Source organism: Cervus elaphus, chromosome 12, assembly GCF_910594005.1.
Source record: "Cervus elaphus chromosome 12, mCerEla1.1, whole genome shotgun sequence".
NCBI classification, from domain to species: Eukaryota; Metazoa; Chordata; class Mammalia; order Artiodactyla; family Cervidae; genus Cervus; species Cervus elaphus.
In genome coordinates this window covers 90,449,329-90,471,904 of record NC_057826.1, presented here as the reverse complement: position 1 = coordinate 90,471,904, position 22,576 = coordinate 90,449,329, and the positions used below count along the sequence as shown (strand labels likewise).

At 41.6% G+C, this 22,576-nt stretch overlaps 1 protein-coding gene across 4 annotated transcripts in view; it reads left to right on the top strand.

The window, feature by feature from the left end:
• Positions 1–12,698: 12,698 nt before the first annotated feature.
• SCAMP1 (secretory carrier membrane protein 1) overlaps positions 12,699–22,576 on the top strand; it is a 150,190-nt gene continuing 140,312 nt past the window's right edge. The window contains exon 1 of one of the 4 annotated variants that reach the window (XM_043919970.1): positions 12,699–12,924. Coding sequence is in view for 3 of the 4 variants with exons in the window: in XM_043919969.1 (XP_043775904.1) it covers positions 13,411–13,467 (57 nt within the window). In the remaining variant the exon portion in view is untranslated. Of the gene's footprint in view, positions 12,925–13,280; positions 13,468–22,576 lie in introns of those variants that run through there. The other 3 variants (XM_043919969.1, XM_043919967.1, XM_043919968.1) reach the window with 3 other exon arrangements.

The window sequence follows — 22,576 nt, the reverse complement described above, 5'->3', positions numbered from 1 at the left end:
ATTTTGACAACTACAGATTTTACTTTGCTTGGTAGAAGATTGTACTTGTTTGGACACAATTATACATTATACATAGAGAAGGATACGGCAACCCACTCCAGGACTCTTGCCTGGAGAATCCCACGGACAGGGAGACCTGGTGGGATGCAGTGCATGGGGTTACGGGGAGTCGGACACGACTGAGTGACTTCACACACACACATACATTATACATGCCTTACAGCAAAACACATGTGCAGAACTTATGTTGTACAGATATTTTAATGGGGGTTGGCAAACCCGAGGGCCAAGATCAGTCACACCCATTTGTTTACATATTACCTACATGCCTCGAGTTACCCAACTGTAAAGTCTCCTGTCCCCTGGAGTGATGACTCATTAACCTCCCAGCACTGATGTCTGACAATATGCAGGGGATACTGCCCGGGAAGATTGCTTGCGTTTTGGTGTCCAGAGTTTTATTGGAACTTTATTCCATAGGCATAATTGATTGATTTCTTGCTTCTGTGGTTGAACTCAGTCACCAGGTCAATGGATACTGTGTGACTCAAATCACATGGCTGATCTCTCTGATATGGCCAGCTTGCACCCTAAACAAAGACAGTCCTATTGGTTATGACATAGGTCACTTTCCAGAAGCCTTTTTGTATCTACTGATAAAAAATTAACTAAAAATTTAAAATGAATGTCAGTATCAATGTCTGGTCCTAAGATATTCACAGGCAAATAATACTGTTAAGAAAAAGGATGACACATAGGGAGTCTCCTTGCTAAGACTGATTTAAACCTCTGAGGCAAAACCATTGTTTTGCTTCACACAGAGCAGAGTGATTAAGTTTTGGGAAAGAGTAGGTAGTAGGGACTTCCCATGCCATCAATAAACGTTGATTGAGGGCCTCCTTTCAACAAGGTAACTGCAAGGCACACATGTTCTCCAGTTTTTCACATATTTGTTCCAGACTGTTCAGGGGGGGGAAAAAGCGATTTTCAAACTAAGGCAGAGAATTATTTTATTCAAAACAGTTCATTCTAGATCTGTAAAGTAAGTTTTTCAAATCTAGGCCCTGTGAAGATTTGGGATTTTTTACACACTTAACTAAAGCTAAAAATAAGTCATGTTCTTTCTCCTGAACCTATTTTCAAGTTAGTAACATAACGGATAGTTACTGAATAAATAGAAAGTAAAGTAAAGGAAGAAATGGTCCATGTCTCATCTATCTTTCAATTTTAGGTTTTAAAAATAAAGTTGTGTCTCTACACTTTATATTCAATAATATCTCACTTTCTCCCATTCATTATTATACTTGTTTTTTCACATTATTTTTTCACACATTTAAAGAAAACATTTTGATGGTTATATAATAGTCCTTGAAAGGATTTAACATTGTTGATTTAACCATTTGACTTTAGTTTTATATGCATGCCTGCTAAATCACTTCATTTCTATGTTCTAAAATAATATTTTTATTTCTTGGTGGGATAATGAACAGTAACATCACTTCAAATTTCTTTTTTCTGAAATCTATGCAAGCAGATAGGGTAATTCAGAACCTTTCTTCTAATAGATACCAATTGTTTATATAATTAAACATATGTATTTACATATGAGGGCTTCCCATGTGGTGCTAGCGGTAAAGAACTCGCCTCCCAGTGCAGGAGACATAAGAGACACAGGTTCAATCCCTGGGTCAGGAAAATCCCCTGGAGGAGAGCATGGCAACCTACTCCAGTATTCTTGCCTGGAGAATCCCAGGGACAGGGGAGCCTGGCAGGCTACAGTCCTTGGAGTTGCAAAGAGTCAGACACAACTGAAGTGACTTAACACACACACATTTACATATGAATTAAATTTAATAATCAAGTGAAGTAAGCTTTCTTGCTTAAATTTTTCTTTACTTTGACAATTACTAAGAAATATTTAATACTATGTCTTATTTGTATGTTTAACCAAAGTGAGTTTCCAGAAGATTTCCACATAAGGAAAAAAAAATCAAAGCTGTCTAGTAAGGAGTGATGGTCTTGGGCAGTGTGGTTTGGCCCGAGGTTAGTAGTCACAGGGATAGAGGATGGGAAGATCTCCTTAATGATTCTGCCACCCAGAAGTCAGAAAGTGTGGTTTTAATCTCAGCTCTGCCTCCTAGCTGATGGCCTGAAGGCTTCCACCCTCTCGTTTTGATGTTACTACTTTTCTCTGTAGTTCATTCCATCCCTCTGCTTCCGCTTAGAAGGATGTGATGTTGCCCTCGTGTTGCTCAGCCTGATCCCTTCTCTCCATCCCTCCAATATTGGCAAGGTTCTTGGTTCTGAAGTGAGCTTCTTTCTTCCCTCCTGTGACACAGAGCTATCGCTTCTCAGTATCTTGCTGCATTTCTAGTGACAATAGCTCTTTATTTAGTCTCCTCTCCATTACAGATTTTCTTTCCCTAGGAATCGGGCATGCGTTTCTGAGGGCTGCATGGGAAGGCAGTCAAGTGCTGTATGTCCTGCTGAGTCCAGATTTGTCCTCCTTCCCAGACCTCAGCCGTGGGTTCTCCCATCCCCTCCTCTGGGCAGAACACTTTCCCCACCAAGTACATTGCCTGTCAGAGGATAAAGGAAGACTTTCTGCTCCCCAGTGGGCTCAGGGCCTCAGGCCCAGAGGCTGGCTGTCAACATCTCCCACTGTTCTCCTGATGTTCCTTCAGTCCTTTTAAAGCTGTGCTCTGGTGAGCCCATCTACAGACCACCCTGACATGTTGAGACCTGTCTGAGTTCTCAACTTCTCAACTCGAGCTAATGCTCTGGGACCCTCACTCCACTGGTTTAGAAATTAATGGACTTGATTACAATCTCACATCATTAAATCTCCATTGAGTTTACCTTTCAAATTCATTTGTGTACCAAACTACAGTTTAATCAGGAAACTGGTCTAATACCCTTGTGAAAACGTGATTAATTTCTTTGGAATCTTGCCTAACCGAGTAGATGTTTTCTGTTCTTATTTTATGATCACTCTTTTTCCTGTTGCCCTTTACAGTGAAAAGTAGGTAACAAAGCAGGCAATAGGAAGGGAAATAATTTTTTAAAAATTTTATCTAGAAATTTCATTGTTCTTAAAAAAATCTCTTTATAAATTTTCCCTACAGCTTTTATGTACTATGATAAAATGTAGCAAAGCTACTTATGGCAAAGCTTCAGAAGGTATGGTAAAAACTGTTATTAACAAGGCAAGTGATAGATACAAAGAGATCAGAAAAGCTGTTAGGTGAGTGCCAACCTCAAGTGAACGAGATTTCTTTTTTAACCTTATTTATACATCTATCCATCCAATCATTTAGATTTCAGATTATACCAGATACTGTTCCGGGTATCAAGGCTGTGAATGATCAAGACATGGTGTGTGCCCCAGAGGGATATATAATCTAAAAAAAGACAAAGGTGTGTCAAGAGATCTTATAGAGATGGTTGATGCCCAGGTCATATTCCTTTGGCCACCTCTGACTTGAGCTGTGGAAGACAGTAACCAAGTATGTTAAAGGCTCCTCACTACTGGTGTCCACTAAGTTTCTCAGTTTTAAGCTACTTGAATGCATATGGGGTGTGTGTATGTGTGTGTTGAATGCCCCACAGAAAATCCCAACCAATTCCCACTGGGATTCAGCCCCAGTTACCCACAGTTGTAAACTGCTTAATAATTCTTCCTTTACTGACTTTCTCTCTTTGTCGGTCTCATTCTTCCTCTCTCTCAATCTGGCTTCCTGGGAATACCACCTAAATAGACTAGGTGTACTCAAGCTCCTTGTCACTTTCACCACAGATCCCAATTTTGATAGAAACCAATTCTGGTAGTACCAATACAAAGTAATATTTTTGTTACTGTCCAGTTGCTAAGTCATGTGTGATTCTTTGAGATCCCATGGACTGCAGCATGCCAGGCTTCTGTGTCCTTCATCATCTCCTGGAGTTTGCTCAAACTCATGTCCATTGAGTCAGTAATATTGAGTTGGCCAAAAAGCTCATTGGGTTTTTCTTTAGCATCTTAAAGCATTTAATATCTGTAGATGATGAAGATATACACAGAGTTCTCTTGTCCTACAGAGGATGGAATAATTAATATCCTGGGTAGAAGTTTCCAAGAAAGACTATTGCAGGAGCCAAGGAAAGGGAGAAATTAGAAATTGATAGTTAAAAGATAAGTATCTCCAATGTCTTTATTTATTTATTTATTTTTTTATTTTTATTTTTCCCAATGTCTTTAACTAGAGCTCAATACGAGATAGCTCTGGGATGACATAACAGAGGTACTTTGCATATCTCCTGTTATGTGCATGACTTATACTTGTCTGAGCCTTTTTGGGCTTTCTAGAGGAGTGAATGATGAGAAGTCGGAGCTAATACTCAGCTCTCAGACTAAGAAGATTTCAGAACTAAAAATAGGAAGAGTTCTATGCTTTGACCTTTGAAACCAACCCTGGATCACGGAGGATACTTCAAGGTAGGGGAAGGTCAAGATACCCCAGGCTTGGTCCAGAGATAATAGTTGTGGTCATGGATAAAAGGGCAGTTTGCTTGCAACACTGTGTGTGGCTTTCTTTTTTTTTTATTTTGTGTGTGTGGCTTTCTATTGTCTTGTAACCAAGCTCCTAGGAGAAAGTATGCCAGGTTCCATGAGAGAAGGACTATGAAAATTTAAAGAGAGGGTCAGAAGAAAAAGCCGTGATTTGTCAAATCATTGTAAAAAGAAAAACAAAACTCTAAGATTATGAGAGATTTCCTGTGGAAGGCCCATTCCCCAGGAAAACCCAGTGCTTTGACTAAGGGGTCTGGAGAATATTAGAGGCCTGTGTTAATGGGAGGAACAACATTAACTGCTGTATTTTCTCAGCTCTAGAGGCTAAAACCATGCCAAGAGGCAGGCAGAGCATCAAGATTCCTGAGGCCACAAATGGGAGACGCCAGCCATGGCAGGTGGCCCATCAACTGGGCAGATGAAGGACGTTATACAGTGGGGGTTGGGTGAAAAGCGCAGGTTCTCAGACTCAGACACTATGACTATGGTTATCTATATCCCTGCCGTTGTTTCCCCCCTGGTCATCTGGTATTTGGATACTGGAAAGCATGTGAGTTACAAAAGCCTGCTTAATGAGCCAACAAGATTATGCCACTTCTTCAAAAAAAATAAAAAACCAACACGGACTTCTGCATTTGGGCAATACAATAAAGCTTAATGCAGCGTGTGAGGACAAACAAGACAAACTCCCTGTAGGAAGCCTCTAGTTCTCAACATAATTCTTCAAATCACTTTCAGATCCACTCACCTCTCTGAGTTTCCATTTTCTCATTTGCAAAATGGAAATAATAGCACTTACCTCCCAAAGACATGTTGCATATGAGAAAATGTCTATTCAGCTTCCAGTGTCTCAGTGCCTGACATAGACCAGGCATTTAAAAAATTTTAGCTGTCTCTACCCTCTCTTCTCATGAGACAAGGAAGAAAATAGCCATTTCAAATAAATCTGATTTCTTGAAATTCTCAGCATTAGATATAAGGAGAACCTGAAAGCAACTTTTCTTGCCTTAAAGGCCTAATAATCAGATTGGGGTATTTCTTTCAGGAGGTCAGAAAATGTGTTAGATTGCTCTGATTATTTCCTCTTTTAAGAGTCTCCTGAAAATTTATGCTTAATGTGCAATCTAAGAATTATAAACTGTCCTTACTTGGAAGACTTTTATGTAATTGCATAGACTTTAGGTCATATCAAGTACGATTATACAATTCATGGTTCTTGGAAAAAAAATCAGTTTTCGGAAAAATGTACCTAGATAAAAGTACTAGTGTTCTTTCTGTCTGTTCACACAAGAACAAATCAAATGTCCAAAGAAGTCACAGGACTGTAATACTTCTTTTACTATTTTACTATATTTATATGTTACTATATACATTACTATATATTATTATACATAAGTATATATTGCTATATATTTCTTGAGAAACTTGTATGCAGGTCAGGAAGCAACAGTTAGAACTGGACATGGAAAAACAGACTGGTTCTAAATAGGGAAAGGAGTATGTCAAGGCTGTATATTGTCACCCTGCTTATTTAACTTATATGCAGAGTACATCATGAGAAACACTGGGCTGGATGAAGCACAAGCTGGAATCAAGATTGCTGGGAGAAATATCAATAACCTCAGATATGCAGCTGACACCACCCTTATGGCAGAAAGCAAAGAGGAACTAAAAAGCCTCTTGATGAAAGTGAAAGAGGAGAGTGAAAAGTTGGCTTAAATCTCAGCATTCAGAAAACTAAGATCATGGCATCTGATCCCATCACTTCATGGGAAATAGATGGGGAAACAGTGGCTGACTTTATTTTTTTGGGCTCCAAAATCACTGCAGATAGTGATTGCAGCCATGAAATTAAAAGACGCTTACCCCTTGGAAGGAAAGTTATGACCAACCTAGATAGCATATTAAAAAGCAGAGACATTACTTTGCCAACAAAGGTCCGTCTACTCAAGGCTATGGTTTTTCCAGTAGTCATGTATGGATGTGAGAGTTGGACTGTGAAGAAAGCTGAGTGCTGAAAAATTGATGCTTTTGAACTGTGGTGTTGGAGAAGACTCTTGAGAGTCCCTTGGACTGCAAGGAGATCCAACCAGTCCATCCTAAAGGAGATCAGTCCTGGGTGTTCATTGGAAGGCTGATGCTGAAGCTGAAACTCCAATACTCTGGCCACCTCATGAGAAGTGTTGACTCATTGGAAAAGACCCTGATGCTGGGAGGGATTGGGGGCAGGAGGAGAAGGGGACGACAGAGGATGAGATGGCTGAATGGCATCACCGACTCGATGGACATGAGTTTGAGTAAACTCTGGGAGTTGGTAATGTACAGCGAGGCCTGGCGTGCTGCGATTCCTGGGGTCGCAAAGAGTTGGACATGACTGAGCGACTGAACTGAACTGAACTGATATATTGCTATACATGCATATATTTTACTATTACTATATAATTTACTATATATATTATAGTATACACTATATAGCATATAATTTACTATATAATTTATGTATTTCACTATAAGACTATTTTTCTTTTTAAAAATAGTATTTTAAACATGATTATTGGTAAATGCATCCTTACTATTTAGTTATACAAATATGTGCTCTTTGGGCTTCCCAGATGGTACTAACAGTAAAGATCCTGCCTGCCAATGCAGGAGATGCAAGAGGTATGGGTTTGATCTGTGGTTGGGGAAGATCCCCTGGAGTAGGAAATGGCAACCCACTCCAATTTTCTTGTCTGGAGACTCCCATGGACAGAGGAACCTGGTGGGCTTCTGTTTATAGGGTTGTGAAGAGTCAGACATGAATGCGCACAGGTGCACACACACACATACATTTTGTGTGTTACATAATGTATACATATATGCAATACTGTCTTTCTGTCTTGCAAAATGAGGATAATTTTCACCATACTGTTCTTATTCGGACTATTTTAGCTAATAAGATGAGCACCACAGTTAGTTCTTGCATCTCATTGGTCCATACCATTTGAAATGATTCCACAGTCTTTCTATGAAGTCATTGTTTAGAAATCAGATTTTCAGTCCAGAAGACTTTATCACAGTAGCTGCACAATTCTGTTTGTATTGACTATTAAAATGCTTACTCTTAATTTTACATTTGGACTTACTCTGACCAAAGATATTAAGTGGCAATCTCCTTTATAAACTAAGACATTTTAGCTTATCTCTTTATCACAATTATCTCTTGAGTATCTTCTTTGAACAAGATGCTGTGCTTGGCTCTGTAAATAATATAAAGACAGAATTTCTCCCTGCATTCAGAAGCTCACATCATGGAGAGAGACAGATATATTCATCTGATCCAAATATCAATAGCTACCATATGTGCTGGGCATGTATCAATACTAACTTTATACCCATGGTATATTGGTATATTGTGAGTTCTGAAATAGAGATACAGAATTGTTTAGATACTATGGGAAGGTAGAAACAAGTCTGGATTAGGGATCACCAGTAAGGATTTGTTTAGGGCATGTTATTTGAAATTGACCATGAAGGATTGGTTGGACTTTGACAGGTGAGAACTGAGTGGGAAATGGACATTCTTGGTACCCAGGACTGTATGTGCATGTAGTCATAGGTAAATGGAGACTCAAAACATACATTTATTTTTGCTGAGTTTATTGTGTTCCCATACTGTACAATACTTTATGCAATAAATCATAAGAGAATGCCACTATGATATAATTATCTGAAGGATACTCAGACCATTCAGCCTCTTGAATCACATGGGAAAAGGTGATGAGAGAGAGCTGGTTGGGATGAATTTAGCTTAGGTGGTGAGCTTAGAAGGCTGTAAGCTGGAAAATGGGTGGTGGTGTGAATGAATACACCTATGGGTCTCATGAGGCTATCATCAAGGTGTCATTGAGGCTGAATCCCTTTTTGAACACTCTCAGGAAGAATCGTCTCCTTGCTCACTAAGGTTGTTGACAGAATTTATCCTCCTGGTTTTAGGATGGATATCTCCATTTACTTGGCTGTTAGCTGAGAGCTGTCCCCAGCTCCTAGAGGCCACTCACATGCCTTGGCTCATGACCTCCTTTCTCCATCTGCAAAACCGACAATTTCTCTGCTTTCCTTTTCCACTTTTAAGGACTCATGTGATTCCACTGGGTCTACCTGCATAATGCAGTATAATCTCCCCATCTCAAGTCCTTAACCTTAATTGTATTTGTAAAGTCTCTTTTGCCATGGAAAGTGACATATTCACAAGTACCAATGAGTAGAATGTTAACATCTTTGAGGGACTATCAGGCCTACCACACAGCGCCTTCAACTCCTTTGATACCTTCTTGAAGTATAGCTGGTGGCTGAACAGAGGCCACATATGCTCCTGTGGGTGCGTGGTTGGTATCAGTAGCAGGGGACACGGCAGCACAGCTGGAGACTGAGTCTTCTGCAAGAGATGATGGGTTTCAGTTTTAACCCATTTGTGAACCCATAGTCCAGTGAAACTTTTGAGGTTGGAAATACAAATTTCCAACTTGTCTTCTCAATACTCACCAGCTGTCAGTACAGGAAACACGGAATTCAGACTAAGCCCTTGCCCAGAGGATTCACAGGTTAAATGTGTCAGGCTGAGGGAGAAGCAGTATGATGATGGAGTATGAAAGAAACTAAAAGAATGGACAGAAATTAAAAGAATGCTGATTAGCAGAATGTTGTATGTGTGCTCAGTCATGTCCGATGCTTTGCAACCCTATGGACTACAGCCCACCAGGCTCCTTTGTCTACGGGATTTCCCAGGCAAGAATACTGGAGTGGGTTTCCATTTCCTTCTCCAGGGGACGTTCCAGACCCAGGGACTGAACCCGCATCTCCTGTCTCCTGCACCAGCAGGCAGATTCTTTACCATTGAGCCCCTGGGAAGCCCTCTAATAGAATGTTAGAGCTGTTTAAAGGACACGAGGGACTTTTCTGGTAGTCCACTGGTTGACTCTGTGCTTCCAACGCTGGGGGCACAGGTTTGGGGGGGGGCGGAAAAGGACCTGAGATATCATTTAGCCCTGTTCTGGGTCTTCTAGGTTTACAAAGTTTCTTGGGAATAGACCCTACCCTTACAACTTGTTCACTGCTTTATCCCCACTATCTAATACAATATTCACCACTCAGTAGTTGCTCAGTAAGTACTTGTTGACTAGCATGGAAACTCAGGTCAGAGAGGTGAACTGATATGATCAAGGTCACAGAGCTGATTTATGCCAGAGCAACTAGTCTGACTCTTCATTTGCTCGATCAGGTGGGGCAGTGGTATAAAGAATCTTCTTGCAGTGCAGGAGGCGCAAGAGAGGTGGATTCGATCCCGGGGCTGGGAAGATCCCCTGGAGAAGGAAATGGCAACCCAGTATTCTTGCCTGGAGAATTCTATGGGCAGAGAAGCCTGGTGGGGCCCCAGTGTCAAACACAACTGAGCGTGTGTAAGCACCTGTCCATCCTTCCTAGAAAATGAACTACTCCAACAAATAAAGCCTCCTGTATGCTTTCTCTCTACCTTGCACATAGCATTCTTCTTCCTCCATGAGACAGTACCAACTAAATCTATCTATTTAATGTCTGAAATGTGATTTGATAGATTTGACCTCTGTTTCTAGTTCCTCCATTCACTTCCTTTGTAACTGAGGCAAATGACTTAAATGTTCAAACTGAGTTTCTTCTTCGGTCGTGAGAGGGGCTAAAGGTTCTTTCAGTTCTCATAGCCTGTGATTCTAAATTTCATGAAAGGTACTAACACACTCACCTGTGGACCATATGTCTGAATATCCTTTGTCCTTGAAGTATGGTCGTTATATCACCTCTAACAGAATCACCTGGGGTCCTTTATACTGATTTTGTAACTGTTGTAAAGAATAAATAGATGTATACTTGTTGATTTGGAGGTATTTCCATTAAGCTATGTTTCCCAGCACTTTTCACCTTTATAGTAATGGTACATATAAAAAGAGATAAATATTTATGTGGTGTACTGGGGTAAGAAACCATAGGTTGTCTCTTTGTCAATGCCCATCTCACTGAAAAACTACTATTGAGTGAGAAAAACAATTTGCAAAAAAAAAAATCCTTTTTTTCAAGACAATAGCAAAATTCTGTATGCTATGTATAAGCATATCTGCATGAGCATGTATTATGTTTGCATATGATTATGTGAGTTACATTATGTGCTTGTAGATATTCAGTATTATAAGAATAGAGAGGAAGGAAAACAAAAAAGAAAAAAAATTTAAGAAGGTTAAAAACATTAGTGAGTATGCTATGAACTCATTTAGGTATTTATGTAAAAGAATATAGCCATATGTAAAGGCACTTAAAAATAGAAAAAATACGTAAGAGTGGGATGAATGGAAAAAGTAGCATCGACATATATACACTGCCATGTGTAAAACGGCTGCCGAGAAGTTGCTATATAACACAGGGAGGCCCAGTCTGGTGCTCTGTGATGACTGAGAGGGGTAGCATAGGTGGAAGGGAGGGAAGGTTAAGAGGGAGGTGCTGTGCTGTTTTTAGTCACTCAGTTGTGTCTGACTCTTTGCAAACCGATCAACTGTAGCCCACCAGGCTCCTCTGGCCATGGGGATTCTCCAGGCAAGAATACTGGCCTAGGTTACCATGCCCTCCTCCAGGGGCTCTTCCCAACCCGGGGATGGAACCCAGATGTCCCGCATTGCAGGCAGATTCTTTACAGTCTGAGCCACCAGGGAAGCCCAAGAGGGAGGTGATATATGTATAACTATGGCTGATTTGCATTGTTGTAAGGCAGAAAGCAATGCAACACTGTAGAGCAATTTTCCCTACAGTTAAATTTTTAAAAAAATGCAAATCCATGGCCCCTATTGTAAAGCCAATCTCAGGGGTAGGTGATACAGGGAGGTGGGGGTCTGCATCATTAACAAATATTCCAAGTGATTCTGTAACAACGAAATCTGTCAAATTTTGCATTAAGTGCTAATATCATTAGGTGTGAACACAGCATAGTTGGAAATTTCCATCCAGAAATGCAGACTCAGCTGATCTCTGTTGTCTGGGAACATAGTAGATGCATAATAAACAGCTGCTGATTATCTGAGTCAATTGAAGGACAGGTGAAGGGAGTGAGGGCCAGCGTGGTGAAAGAAGTCAATCCATGCTCAGGCATGAGGAGGAAAAATATTTAAGAAAGATGGACTGGGCCCCCTTAGCATTTTCAAACATTCAACAGTATTTGTTAGGCACTAAATACCTGCAGGCAACTTTTCTCTATCTTATTTCAAATAAGTCTTAAATAACCCTTTACAAACTCAAGAGAGGTGAAGTGTGTAGCACAAGTAGTATTAAAATTGGGGTTTGAACTCCACACATGTTTTGAGCACTCAGCTATAAACTAGACTCCTGGGAGCTGCTGAAGATAGGGGTGCAAGTGCATTAGATTTTTGCCATGATCATTCTGGTCTGTCGCCACTTAACAGTTGACAGTCCGAGTCTGCTACCTAGAAGCTTGTCATATATCACAACCTGGATCCCACCAGAGAGAGATGACAGCAAATGCGTTTTTGGTTTATTGTCACTAGCCAGTATTTTTCACAGTGGGGAGAAACCATTTCCTAGGTGACTTTGAACAGTGCAGGAAGACCAAGAAAACCAACTCTAGTTCCTTTCAAGTGAAAATAATTCTGGCTTTTGCTAGCTTTGTCTGCTAAGTGTTTTGCTGTTAAGAGCAAAAGGAAGGTGAGAAGGGAATAATGCAGAGATGCCCTTTCATTAAGTTCAGGGGTGAGACAACACATGAATACAAACAAATTTCATATCATACTAATTTTTGGTAATCTTTGGCGTTGGGTGCGTGCGTGCTAAGCCGCTCCAGACCCGGTGGACTCTAGCCCACCAGGCTCCTCTGTCCATGGGATTCTTCAGGTAAGAATACTGGAGCGGGTTGCCATGCCCTTCTCCACTGGTGTTGGGTGGTGACTAGGAAATCAGAGGTGTATATTTTGCCCCCAAAGGCCTGAATGAAAATAAAGACAGCATCTGTTTGTCATCTAGTAGATGATTACTTGAAGGCCTTGATCTCTGGACCTGTGCCACCCCGCGATCATTTCCGGAGACGTAGCCATTTTGCAGATTCTGGAGGATGGTAGAAAGGGCCAGACCCTGGTATTGACTCGTTCTCAAACCTCCGCGGAGCCAGTCCAGATCGGTGGCATCGAGTCTGGTCTCCGTGACTTGGCAGCGACCCAGGGGCGGAAAAACCGGAAGGCTGGGATTCCCAGGTGGGGTCAAGGGTGTGCGAAATTCCTCAGCGACGACTGGGCGCCTCGGGGAGTCGTCTTTGGAGACAGGTTCCCCGCTCCTCTGTGCCCATGAAGTAGCCACTCCTTCCCGAGGTGTGTAGCCTGCGTCCCAGCTGCCTTCCCGTCCTGGAGACGTGGGTTCAGTGTATCTTTTTCTTAACCCGCAAAGCGCGATCTCTCCCCTAAATTACGCTCGGCCTCAGGGGGCCGATTTTAAACCAGTAATACAACCATGTCCAGAGAGACGCCCCGCTCATTCAAACGCCGAGCATCAGTAGGGCGCTTGGCCGGGAGCACCTTGGCTCGCGGCCTCCCCCGCCTCTCGTTCCTTCTCGGTCGCGGCGAAAGCCCGGATCGCGGGACGCCGCCGCGAGGACCGGGGCCGCGAACGCGGCGCGGCGCCGGCGGCCCGCCGCACCGGGCATGCTCAGTGGCGCGGCCTGCCGGGCGGCCTCGCGAGCCGCCCCCGGATCTGCGCGGCGGCGGCGGCGGCGGCGGCGACGTGAGCGCGCAGGGGGCGGTGGCCTCGCCCCGTCTCTCTCACGGCGCCTGGGTCGGGTGGGTGACGCCGAGCGCGAGATGTCGGACTTCGACAGTAACCCGTTTGCCGACCCGGACCTCAACAACCCTTTCAAGGTGAGCGTCGTCCCCAGCATCTCCCGCCGCCGTGACGCGTCGTTGTTTGTGTAAACCGACAAGTTTCCTTCGCGCCCACGGCGCCCGCTACTCAGACCCTGAGACCGAGGCGCGGGGCCGATGCGGCCCCCGTGTCACTCGTGTGGGGGTCAGAGTGGGACCTCCTGAGCTCCCCATGCGGCCGGGCTACCCCCGTCCCCGACCGGAGAGGGTCGTGCCCTGGCCCGGGAGTGGGGGCTCCCGAGGCTGCGGGGTTCCCGGCCCGCCTCCCGGGAGCAGGGCGGGCGAGTGCCCGGAGCAGGTGGACTCGTCACCTGCGAGGCCGGCGCGGCCGGGCCGGGCCGGACCGAGCCGGGCCGAGGGCCACCACGCCGCGGCAGAAGGGGGCTCGCCCTCCGGCGGGGTTGTCATGGGGACCCGCGGCGGCGGCTGCGGGGAGCTGCCGTGGGGTGATGGCCGCGATGTGAAGGAGAGGTGAGGGCGCCGAGTACATTGTGATTTTAAAAAGGGTTTTGTTTTTATTTTATGAACTTGTGTTGCGCCCGGATACCGCACGCGGCGCTGCCATTCCTACTCCCCACCGTTTGCCTGAGGTTGGAGGTACTGATGGCAAAGCCTAAGTTCCATATAAATAAACACACCTGGAAAACAATAGTGCACGTGGACGAGCGTCTTCCTTTCCAAGCGCTCTTAGTAAGGTAAACGCGGTATTTCCCAAGCTCCTGGGGCGTCAGCTGTTCTCTGGGCTCTGAGAGGATAGCCTTTCCACCGTGAGCTGCTTTCCTTCTTGGAGTCTGCCTTGTAGATTTCCAGCTTCCGAAGGGCTTGGCTTAGAAACGGGTAAAGGAAGGCGGCTACGACGTTCATTATCTGCGCCAAAATGAATGCAATGGCAAAGGAACTATCTTTCTAAAAAGTACCACTCCAGGTTTCTCAGTGATCGCATTTGTTTAGCACGTGTAGTTTATTTCTGACTATTGCTTGAAGTTGGTTCTTTAATTTCCCCTGCATATGTATCAGTACAATAGCAACAATTTGTGGTCGCACAAGGATCGCTTTTCTGGCTTGTTGAGTTTACATCTTTTCTTTTTACTCGTGGTTTTATTAATAATTCTAGAAAAGGAGAAACACCCCTTCCCTGTTGATCGCCTGATAATTTCATGGAGGATTTATCTTAAGTAAATGATTCTGGTTGTCACCGACAGTTTGACTCACCCTGTAGAAATGTAGAATGGACTCAGTCAGCTATTCTTTGCCTTTAATATCACCTAAGAAAAATACACCTGGCCTGAAACTTTCAGGTTTTAGAGATAATATGGTTGTACTTTGAGGAGAATTTTTTTTCCCCCTAGAAATTAGTATTTAGTATTCCATCATTCCATGTTGTGGAAAATTAGGTTATTGTTTAATCATAGGCATTCTGAAGCGACATCTCATAACTTGCTAGATGGGTGTTATTTTAGAATATTTTGAGGTATAACACAGAGAACCTGTCAGCTCTTCCTAATTCAAACAATTCATTGATGCTATTTATTTAGCATCTGACCGTTTTGCTATTTTCTATTATACCGTACCATTTCCTGGCTTTTATTAGGTAGCTAGTTCTCTTGTTAGGGCAAGACAATGTTGCCTTTTTAGCCCGGACTGCTTTTTTTAAATTACTAGTTTTAATTGGACTATAGTTGCTTTACAGTGTCATGTTTCTGCTGTCCAGCGGAGTAAATCAGCTCTATGCATACATATATTCTTTTTTCTATTTCCTTCTCATTTAGGTCACCACAGGGCAGTGAGTACAGACTGCTTTTTCATCACATATAGTGTTTCCATAACACTTTCCTCTTCTGCAGTACTTAAGGTTGCTGTAGTAATTCTAAATCCAAAAGTAGCTTTAAATACTCATTCATTGTGGCATAAAATTATAAACCATTCTTGTTCTTTATAAGTGGATGCATTCAAAGGACAGTGATTATTTAGGTTCATAAAATTCTTCAAAGATAGATCAATTCAGGCCTAAAGAGGACTTGGTTGTACACCTTTACCTATTTTCGGTGACTGTTTTATCATTGTGTACCTGACCTTTTATCTTTCCATTTAAGTTCAGCTGCCTTTTTCTTCTCACAGTAAAAGTTTACATTTATAGCATATTCTTTTTTCTTGCTACTATTGGTTTCCTTTCATGTAAATGTTGATTTTTGAAATAGCATTTGTGGTCATCTCTACTTAAATATAAAACATTCCCAGATTCGTCTTTGTGTTAACCTTATCATCAACTTTCCTTACAAACCTGTTCTTATTTTCAATATTTGAAATATTTTAGTATTCAAAAATAAAGTTCATGTTTGAAAAATAGATGTATTTCACATTTGTCAGCCATCCTAATTTCTTCTTGATTTAAAACTACTTGATTTCCACTGCTAAATTGCTAACTTGCCCATTGTCTTACATCCAGGTGTAGGTAGTGCGGAATTGGCATTAGAATTTAGATCACCTGATTCTTGCTCTGTTGCTGATGGCACTGTATAATCTTGCCTGTTTGCATTTCTGGCATCAAAATTCTTGTGTGTGTTTGGTGCTGGAACTTGAGGGTCTCATATTATATTTAAAAGCTTTGGCTCGAGAGTTTAAAACAAAAACACTGCGTTTAATTCTGGCTTTGTCTCTGACAGGCCAGCTGCAAAACCTTGGAAAGTTTTCTATATCTTAGTTTACTATTATGTAGAATATAGTAATAGTACCTTCTTTATAGGATTGTTAATCGGATTAGGTGAATATACATTTAGTGTGTTATAACTACTCAAAGCAAGGTGGCTTTAATTAATAATAATTAGTATTAATAGTAATTCAAGGAACTATATAGTTAACCATTTTATTTTTGCTTATTAATTTCATGAAATTCATATTCCCTTTGAGTCTTCTAGAGTGGTATTAGAAGCTGTTTAGTGGGTCATGACTGAGGAATCAAGGCCAAAAATAAGTGGTTTGCTTTTGTTTGTTCTACTAGATCAGACGCAGGTTGTCTGAAGTCTAGTGCTTTGTCACTACACGTGCTTCCTCCCCCCCCCCCAAAAAAAATCTCTGTATTAAAATTGAGCAACTGTCCACTTTATTTTAACCTCAAAAATTAATTCTACTCTATTGAAATAATCTATTTAAAACGGCCTATAATTCAGTGTTCTTATTTAAGTTGTCTTTTTAGTTTCAGTAATACCAGTGATATCCTAAGAGTTTATTTGAAGTCGAAAATCGAAAACCTTGTCTTAAAAAGAGGTCCATAATTCAAGGATGTTACCCATTTTGTTTTCATTTACAGCAAGTGGATAGCACTCTTATCCATTTAAAATATTAAGACGGGAGATTGGATAGCACTAGGAAAGGACTTTAAGGAATTTTTCTGTGGTAGTCTAACTTTGGAAACTTTTATCTTTCAGCATTAATCTGGAACATATTGGTAGTAATTTATGGTTTATGGTATTTTATGTTCATGTCAACTGCATGAGTTCCCACTGTTTTCCTCAGGTCGGTATTTTGAAAATGCTTCCACTGAACTGCTGATTATATTTCATCAAATAAAGATGCATCATTATTTTATTTACCTTTCTCAGTTATCTCTGGAGAAGGCAATGGCACCCCACTCCAGTACTCTTGCCTGGAAAATCCCATGGATGGAGGAGCCTGGTGGGCTGCAGTCCATGGGGTTGCTAAGAGTCGGACATGATCAAGTGACTTCACTTTCACTTTTCACTTTCATGCATTGGAGAAGGAAATGGCAACCCACTCCAGTGTTCTTGCCTGGAGAATCCCAGGGACGGCGGAGCCTGGTGGGCTGCCGTCTGTGGGGTCGCACAGGGTCGGACACGACTGAAGCGACTTAGCAGCAGCAGAAGTTATTTATTGCTGTGTAACAAATATTCAGTACATGCAGAATCCTCGGATTTGGAGGCCGACTGCATAACACTAGTTTATATAAGGGACTTGAGCATCTGTGGTTTGGTATCCAAAGGGGCTCCTGAAACCAATCTCTGCTTATACACTAACGGATGATTGCCTGTAATCCCAAAATGTAGTGGCTTAAAACAACATTTATTCAGTATTTTGTTATTTGATTTAGATTTAGCTGGGCAGTTTGTTTTTAAATGTTATTGTCTAGAGTCACTCATGTGCCTTCAGTTATCCAGCAGCTTGACCAGGGTGGGGTAGTATAAGATGTCCTGGCGGTTACCTGGGGCTATCTGTGGGCACAAAATAGGTTCTCTTTCATGTGGCCTCTCCTAGGAGTAGTCTGGACTTTTTTCATGGTAGCAGCAGTGTTTCAAGAGGAAAAGAGTGAAAGCCACAAGGCTTCTTGAGTCATTTCACTTCTGCTACTATTCTGTTAGTTGAAACAAGCCACAAAACAGTCCAGATTAAAAAAAGGAGTTGGGAGGATGAGACTTGACTTCTTGACGGAAGGAACTGTGCCCCTCTTGGTACAGACCTGGGAAATGAAAAGATAAACTTAGTGTAAAATGGTGAGACATGTACAGGATAACATCAGTAGAACTCCCACCATGTGGAGGAGGAGTGGGAGGCACATCGCAGTCACTGGTAAGATGTGTGTGCATGCTCAGTCATGTCTGACTCTCTGTGACCCCATGGACTGTAGCCTGCCAGGCTCCTCTGTCCACGGGATTTCCCAGGCAAGAAAACTGGAGTGGATTGCCATTGCCTTCTCCAGGTGATCTTCCCGATCAGGGATCGAACCAGCGTCTCCTGCATTAGCAGGCAGATTCTTTACCACTGAACCACCTTCGAAGCTCACTGGTGTGAATAACAAGTATGAAATCGAGCTAGGCTCATTAGTTGGGGTCCCCTGTTTTGGGGGTAATGCATGTTCTTTGATTAGGGCCCATTTCTGTTACCTTGGAAACATTTCCTAATCTTTCATCTTCTGCTTTTGGCTCTACCTTTTAAGAAGCCTTTCTTTTCCATAAATTATCCATTTGTGACTGAGTAGAATTTTTCAATCTGCTTCCTTCTCATTGACAATTAGGAGTCCAAAAAAACTCTCTTCAATTTGAAATTGTTTCTTTTAGTCCAGACTGGTACAACTCTCTCCACAATTTGTTCATCTTGTTGTTGTTCAGTTGCTCAGTTGTGTCCAACTCTTTGCGACCCCATGGACTGCAACATGCCATGCCTCCGTGTCCTTCACCGTCTTCTGGGGCCTGATCAAACTAATGTCCATTGAGTCGGTGATGCCATCCAACCATCTCATTCTCTGTTGTTCCCTTCTCCTCCTGCCTTCACTTTTTCCCAGCATCAGGGTCTTTTGTAATGAGTTGGCCCTTTGCATCAGGTGGCCGAAAATATTGGATCTTCAGCTTCATCATCAGTCCTTCTGATGAATATTCAGGATTGATTTCCATTAGAATGGACTGGTTTGATCTCCTTGTAGTCCAAGGGACTCTCAAGAGTGTTCCACAGTTCAAAGAGTGCACCACAGTTCAAAAGAATCAATTCTTCAGTGCTCTGCCTTCTTTATGGTTCAACTCTCACATCCATACATGACTACTGAAAAAATCATAACTTTGACTATATGGACCTTTGTTGGCAAAGTAATGTACCTGCTTTTTAATATGCTGGCAAGATTTGTCATAGCCTTTCTTCAAGGAGCAAGCGTCTTTTAATTTCATGGCTGCAGTCACTAACTGAAGTGATTTTGGGGCCCAAGAAAATAAAATCTGTCTCTGTTTCCATTGTTTGCTCATCTATTTGCCATGAAGTGATGGGACTGGATGCCATGATCTTAGTTTTTTGACTGTTGAGTTTTAAGTCAGCTTTTTCACTCTCCCCTTTCACTTCCATCAAGAGGCTCTTTAGTTCCTCTTTGCTTTCTGCCATAAGGGTGGTGTCATCTGCATATCTGACGTTATTGATATTTCTTCCAGCAATCTTGATTCCAGCTTGTGCTTCATCCAGTAGAGCATTTTTCATGATGTACTCTGCATATAAATTAAATAAGCAGGGTGACAATATACAGCCTTGACGTACTCCTTTCCCAATTTGGAACCAGTTAGTTGTTCCATGTCCGATTTTAGCTGTTGCTTCTTGACCTGCATACAGATTTCTCAGGAGGCAGGTAAGGTGGTCTGGTATTCCTATCTCTTGAAGAATTTTCCACAGTTTGTTGTGATCCACACAGTCAAAGTATAAGTCAGTGAAGCAGAATTAGATGTTTTTCTGGAATTCTCTTGCTTTTTCGATGATCCTGTGGATGTTGGCAATTTGATCTCTGGTTCCCCTGCCTTTTCTAAATCCAGCTTGAAAATCTGGAAGTTCTTGGTTCATGTACTGTTGAAGTCTGGCATGGAGAATTTTGAGCATTACTTTGCTAGTGTGTGAAATGAGTGCAATTGTGTGGTAGTTTGAACATTCTTTGACACTACCTTTCTTTGGGATTGGAATGAAAACTGACCTTTTTCAGTCCTGTGGCCACTGCTGAATTTTCCAGATTTGCTGGCATATTGAGTGCAGCACTTTCACAGCATCATCTTTGAGGATATGAAATAGCTCAGTTGGAATTCTATCACCTCCACTAGCTTTGTTGGTAGTAATGCTTCCTAAGGCCCCCTTAACTTCACACTCCAGGATGTCTGGCTCTAGGTGAGTGATCACACCATTGTGGTTATCTGGGTCATGAAGATCTTTTTTATATAGTTCTTCTGTGTATTCTTGTCACGTCTTCTTTTTTTCTTGTTCTTGTCACCTCTTCTTAATGTCTTCTGCTTCTGTTAGGTCCCTACTGTTTCTGTCCTTTATTGTGCACATATTTACATGAAATGTTCCCTTGGTATCTCTAATTTTCTTGAAGAGATTGCTTGTCTTTCCCATTCTATTATTTTCCTTTATTTCTTTGTATTGTTGACTTAGGAAGGCTTTCTTATCTCTCCTTGCTGTTCTTTGGAACTCTGCATTCAGATAGGTATATCTTTCCTTTTCTCCTTTGCCTCTAACTTCTTTTCTCAACCATTTGTAAGTCCTCCTCAGACAACCAGTTTGCCTTTTTCATTTGTTTTTCTTGGGAATGGTTTTGATCACTGTCTGCTGTACAGTTTTACCAACCTTTGTCCATAGTTCTTCAGGCACTCTGTCTATCAGATCTAATCTCTTATTCATCTTACACAGATTCAAACTATCCTTTAAAACACATCCATAATTCTTTCTGAGACAGTCTTATTTATTTAGGGTAGATTGTCAGGGTGCTATGGATCAACACTCTAAAGATATGTAGAAACCTTTTGTCTAGATTGAGTGTCTCCTACGGCCAGTGAAAGCTTTCAGGGTGCTAGGTGGGTGGGGTATCTCTCACAATAACGAAATGACAAAACTAGTGTTTGAATATGTTTTGTAATATTTTGGTCCTTGGTTTTAACAACAGTTGTAACAGAAAATGTGTTTGTGAGAATTTTAAAATATAAACTGTTCTTTTGCTGATGTTGCCTCCCACCAAAAGGTCTTTTGGAGCGTATTTAATATTTTAGTAGTGTTGAATGAAGATCCAGGAAGTTTACTGGATGTTTTCTTAATATGAATCACAGTGTTAGGTGGTTCTTGAAAAATATATATTGGATTAATGAAGTTAGTTACCAGTTCTTAAAAGTGAGTCTACAATGTCCTGTTTTTGTCCATCCAATGAGCATTGCCTTCAGTTTCAAGTACATATTTAAAGAGTGGTTTGAGCAAGATAGGTTGTGCCCAGAAAGAAGTCAGAATGACCATGCGTCTGGAATCAAGTCCTCGGAAGAATAATGTAAGTTTGTTCAGTGGGTTTAGTCTCCAGAAGGCTAAAGGGAAGTTTGAGATACATAGATACTTGAAGGGTTCTTAGTTGGTTGAGAAAATAAATTTGTTCTTGCTTCAGAAAAAAGGCCAAATGACAGAGTTTATGTGAAAATAGATTTAGTCCTAAACTAAAGATGTAAAAAAAAAAATATATATATATATATATTTTAAAATAGTCTGACAATGCTGTTTAGGTATGGAGTTCCTCAGCACTTGAAGGAATTCATGCAGAATTTGAATGACTTATCACAGCTGCTAAGGCAGAGATTTTTGTTTCAAGTTTTTTTTTTCCCCTTACTTTAAAATTCTCTTACATTTTTATACACTTATGGACCATTTGTGAATGCATAAATTCTCTCATGTTTTAATAGATCAGATATCAGAATTGAGTCTGGTCATCTCAGAGAAGAGGGTTTATGTTCTAGGATCCTATTATGCTCTGTATCCCAGCATCTACTTAGGGAGCAGCCTGAAGTGACTGCTTCCCCACAGGCGGTCATCTCCTGTATTGTGTGATGCTTGCCGTGCTGGCCGTAGCTGACTGATCTTATCAAAGGTACCTGGCTCAATGGAAGCAGGTCTTTGGGCTGATGAGGAACAGATAAGAGCTCTTGGTCCAAAGCTTTTGCCCCAGCAAGAGCAGTGATAGTTAACTGAACTTTGTCTCCAGGAACATGAACTGAGAGCACAGAGAAAGTTACAGCAAAAAAGTAGTGGGGATAACTGTGGAGAGACATGAGGAGAGAGCCAAATCATCTTAGTCATGAAGCGCCGGAGTAGGGATCATATGACCAGGGCTTCTGGGGTAATTTTCTAGAACCCCAGTCCTTATTAGAGCTGCTCTTGAACTACAAAAGATATTGTCATGTTTTGAAGAATTCCAGCCTTTGTGAAACATGGAATCTTTCTTTCTTTGTATGCAGAGTCCGTTTCTTTCAACCAGAATTGCTTACAGGTAAATGCAAATTAACATCTTCTAAACAAAATCATGATTGAATCAAGCCTGTATCTAGACTGAATACAGATATAAATGATAGAATACAGGTTGTCATGATACAGTTAAAGTTGTAGTTAGTTTTTGGTGGTAATGAAAATTCAAACACTATGGGGTGTTTTTAAATCACAAGGAGGAAATTTCCCAATGTTTCATAGGTGTGGAATGTAAAAGACAATGTGGAGGTTGGTTGGAATTGACTTTGTACCAAATCCCCTTCCCTGTGCAAGAAATGCCACAAGAAGTCCTTGTAAACGTGTGCAGAGAGCAATCCAATAACCTCCTCTCTGGCAT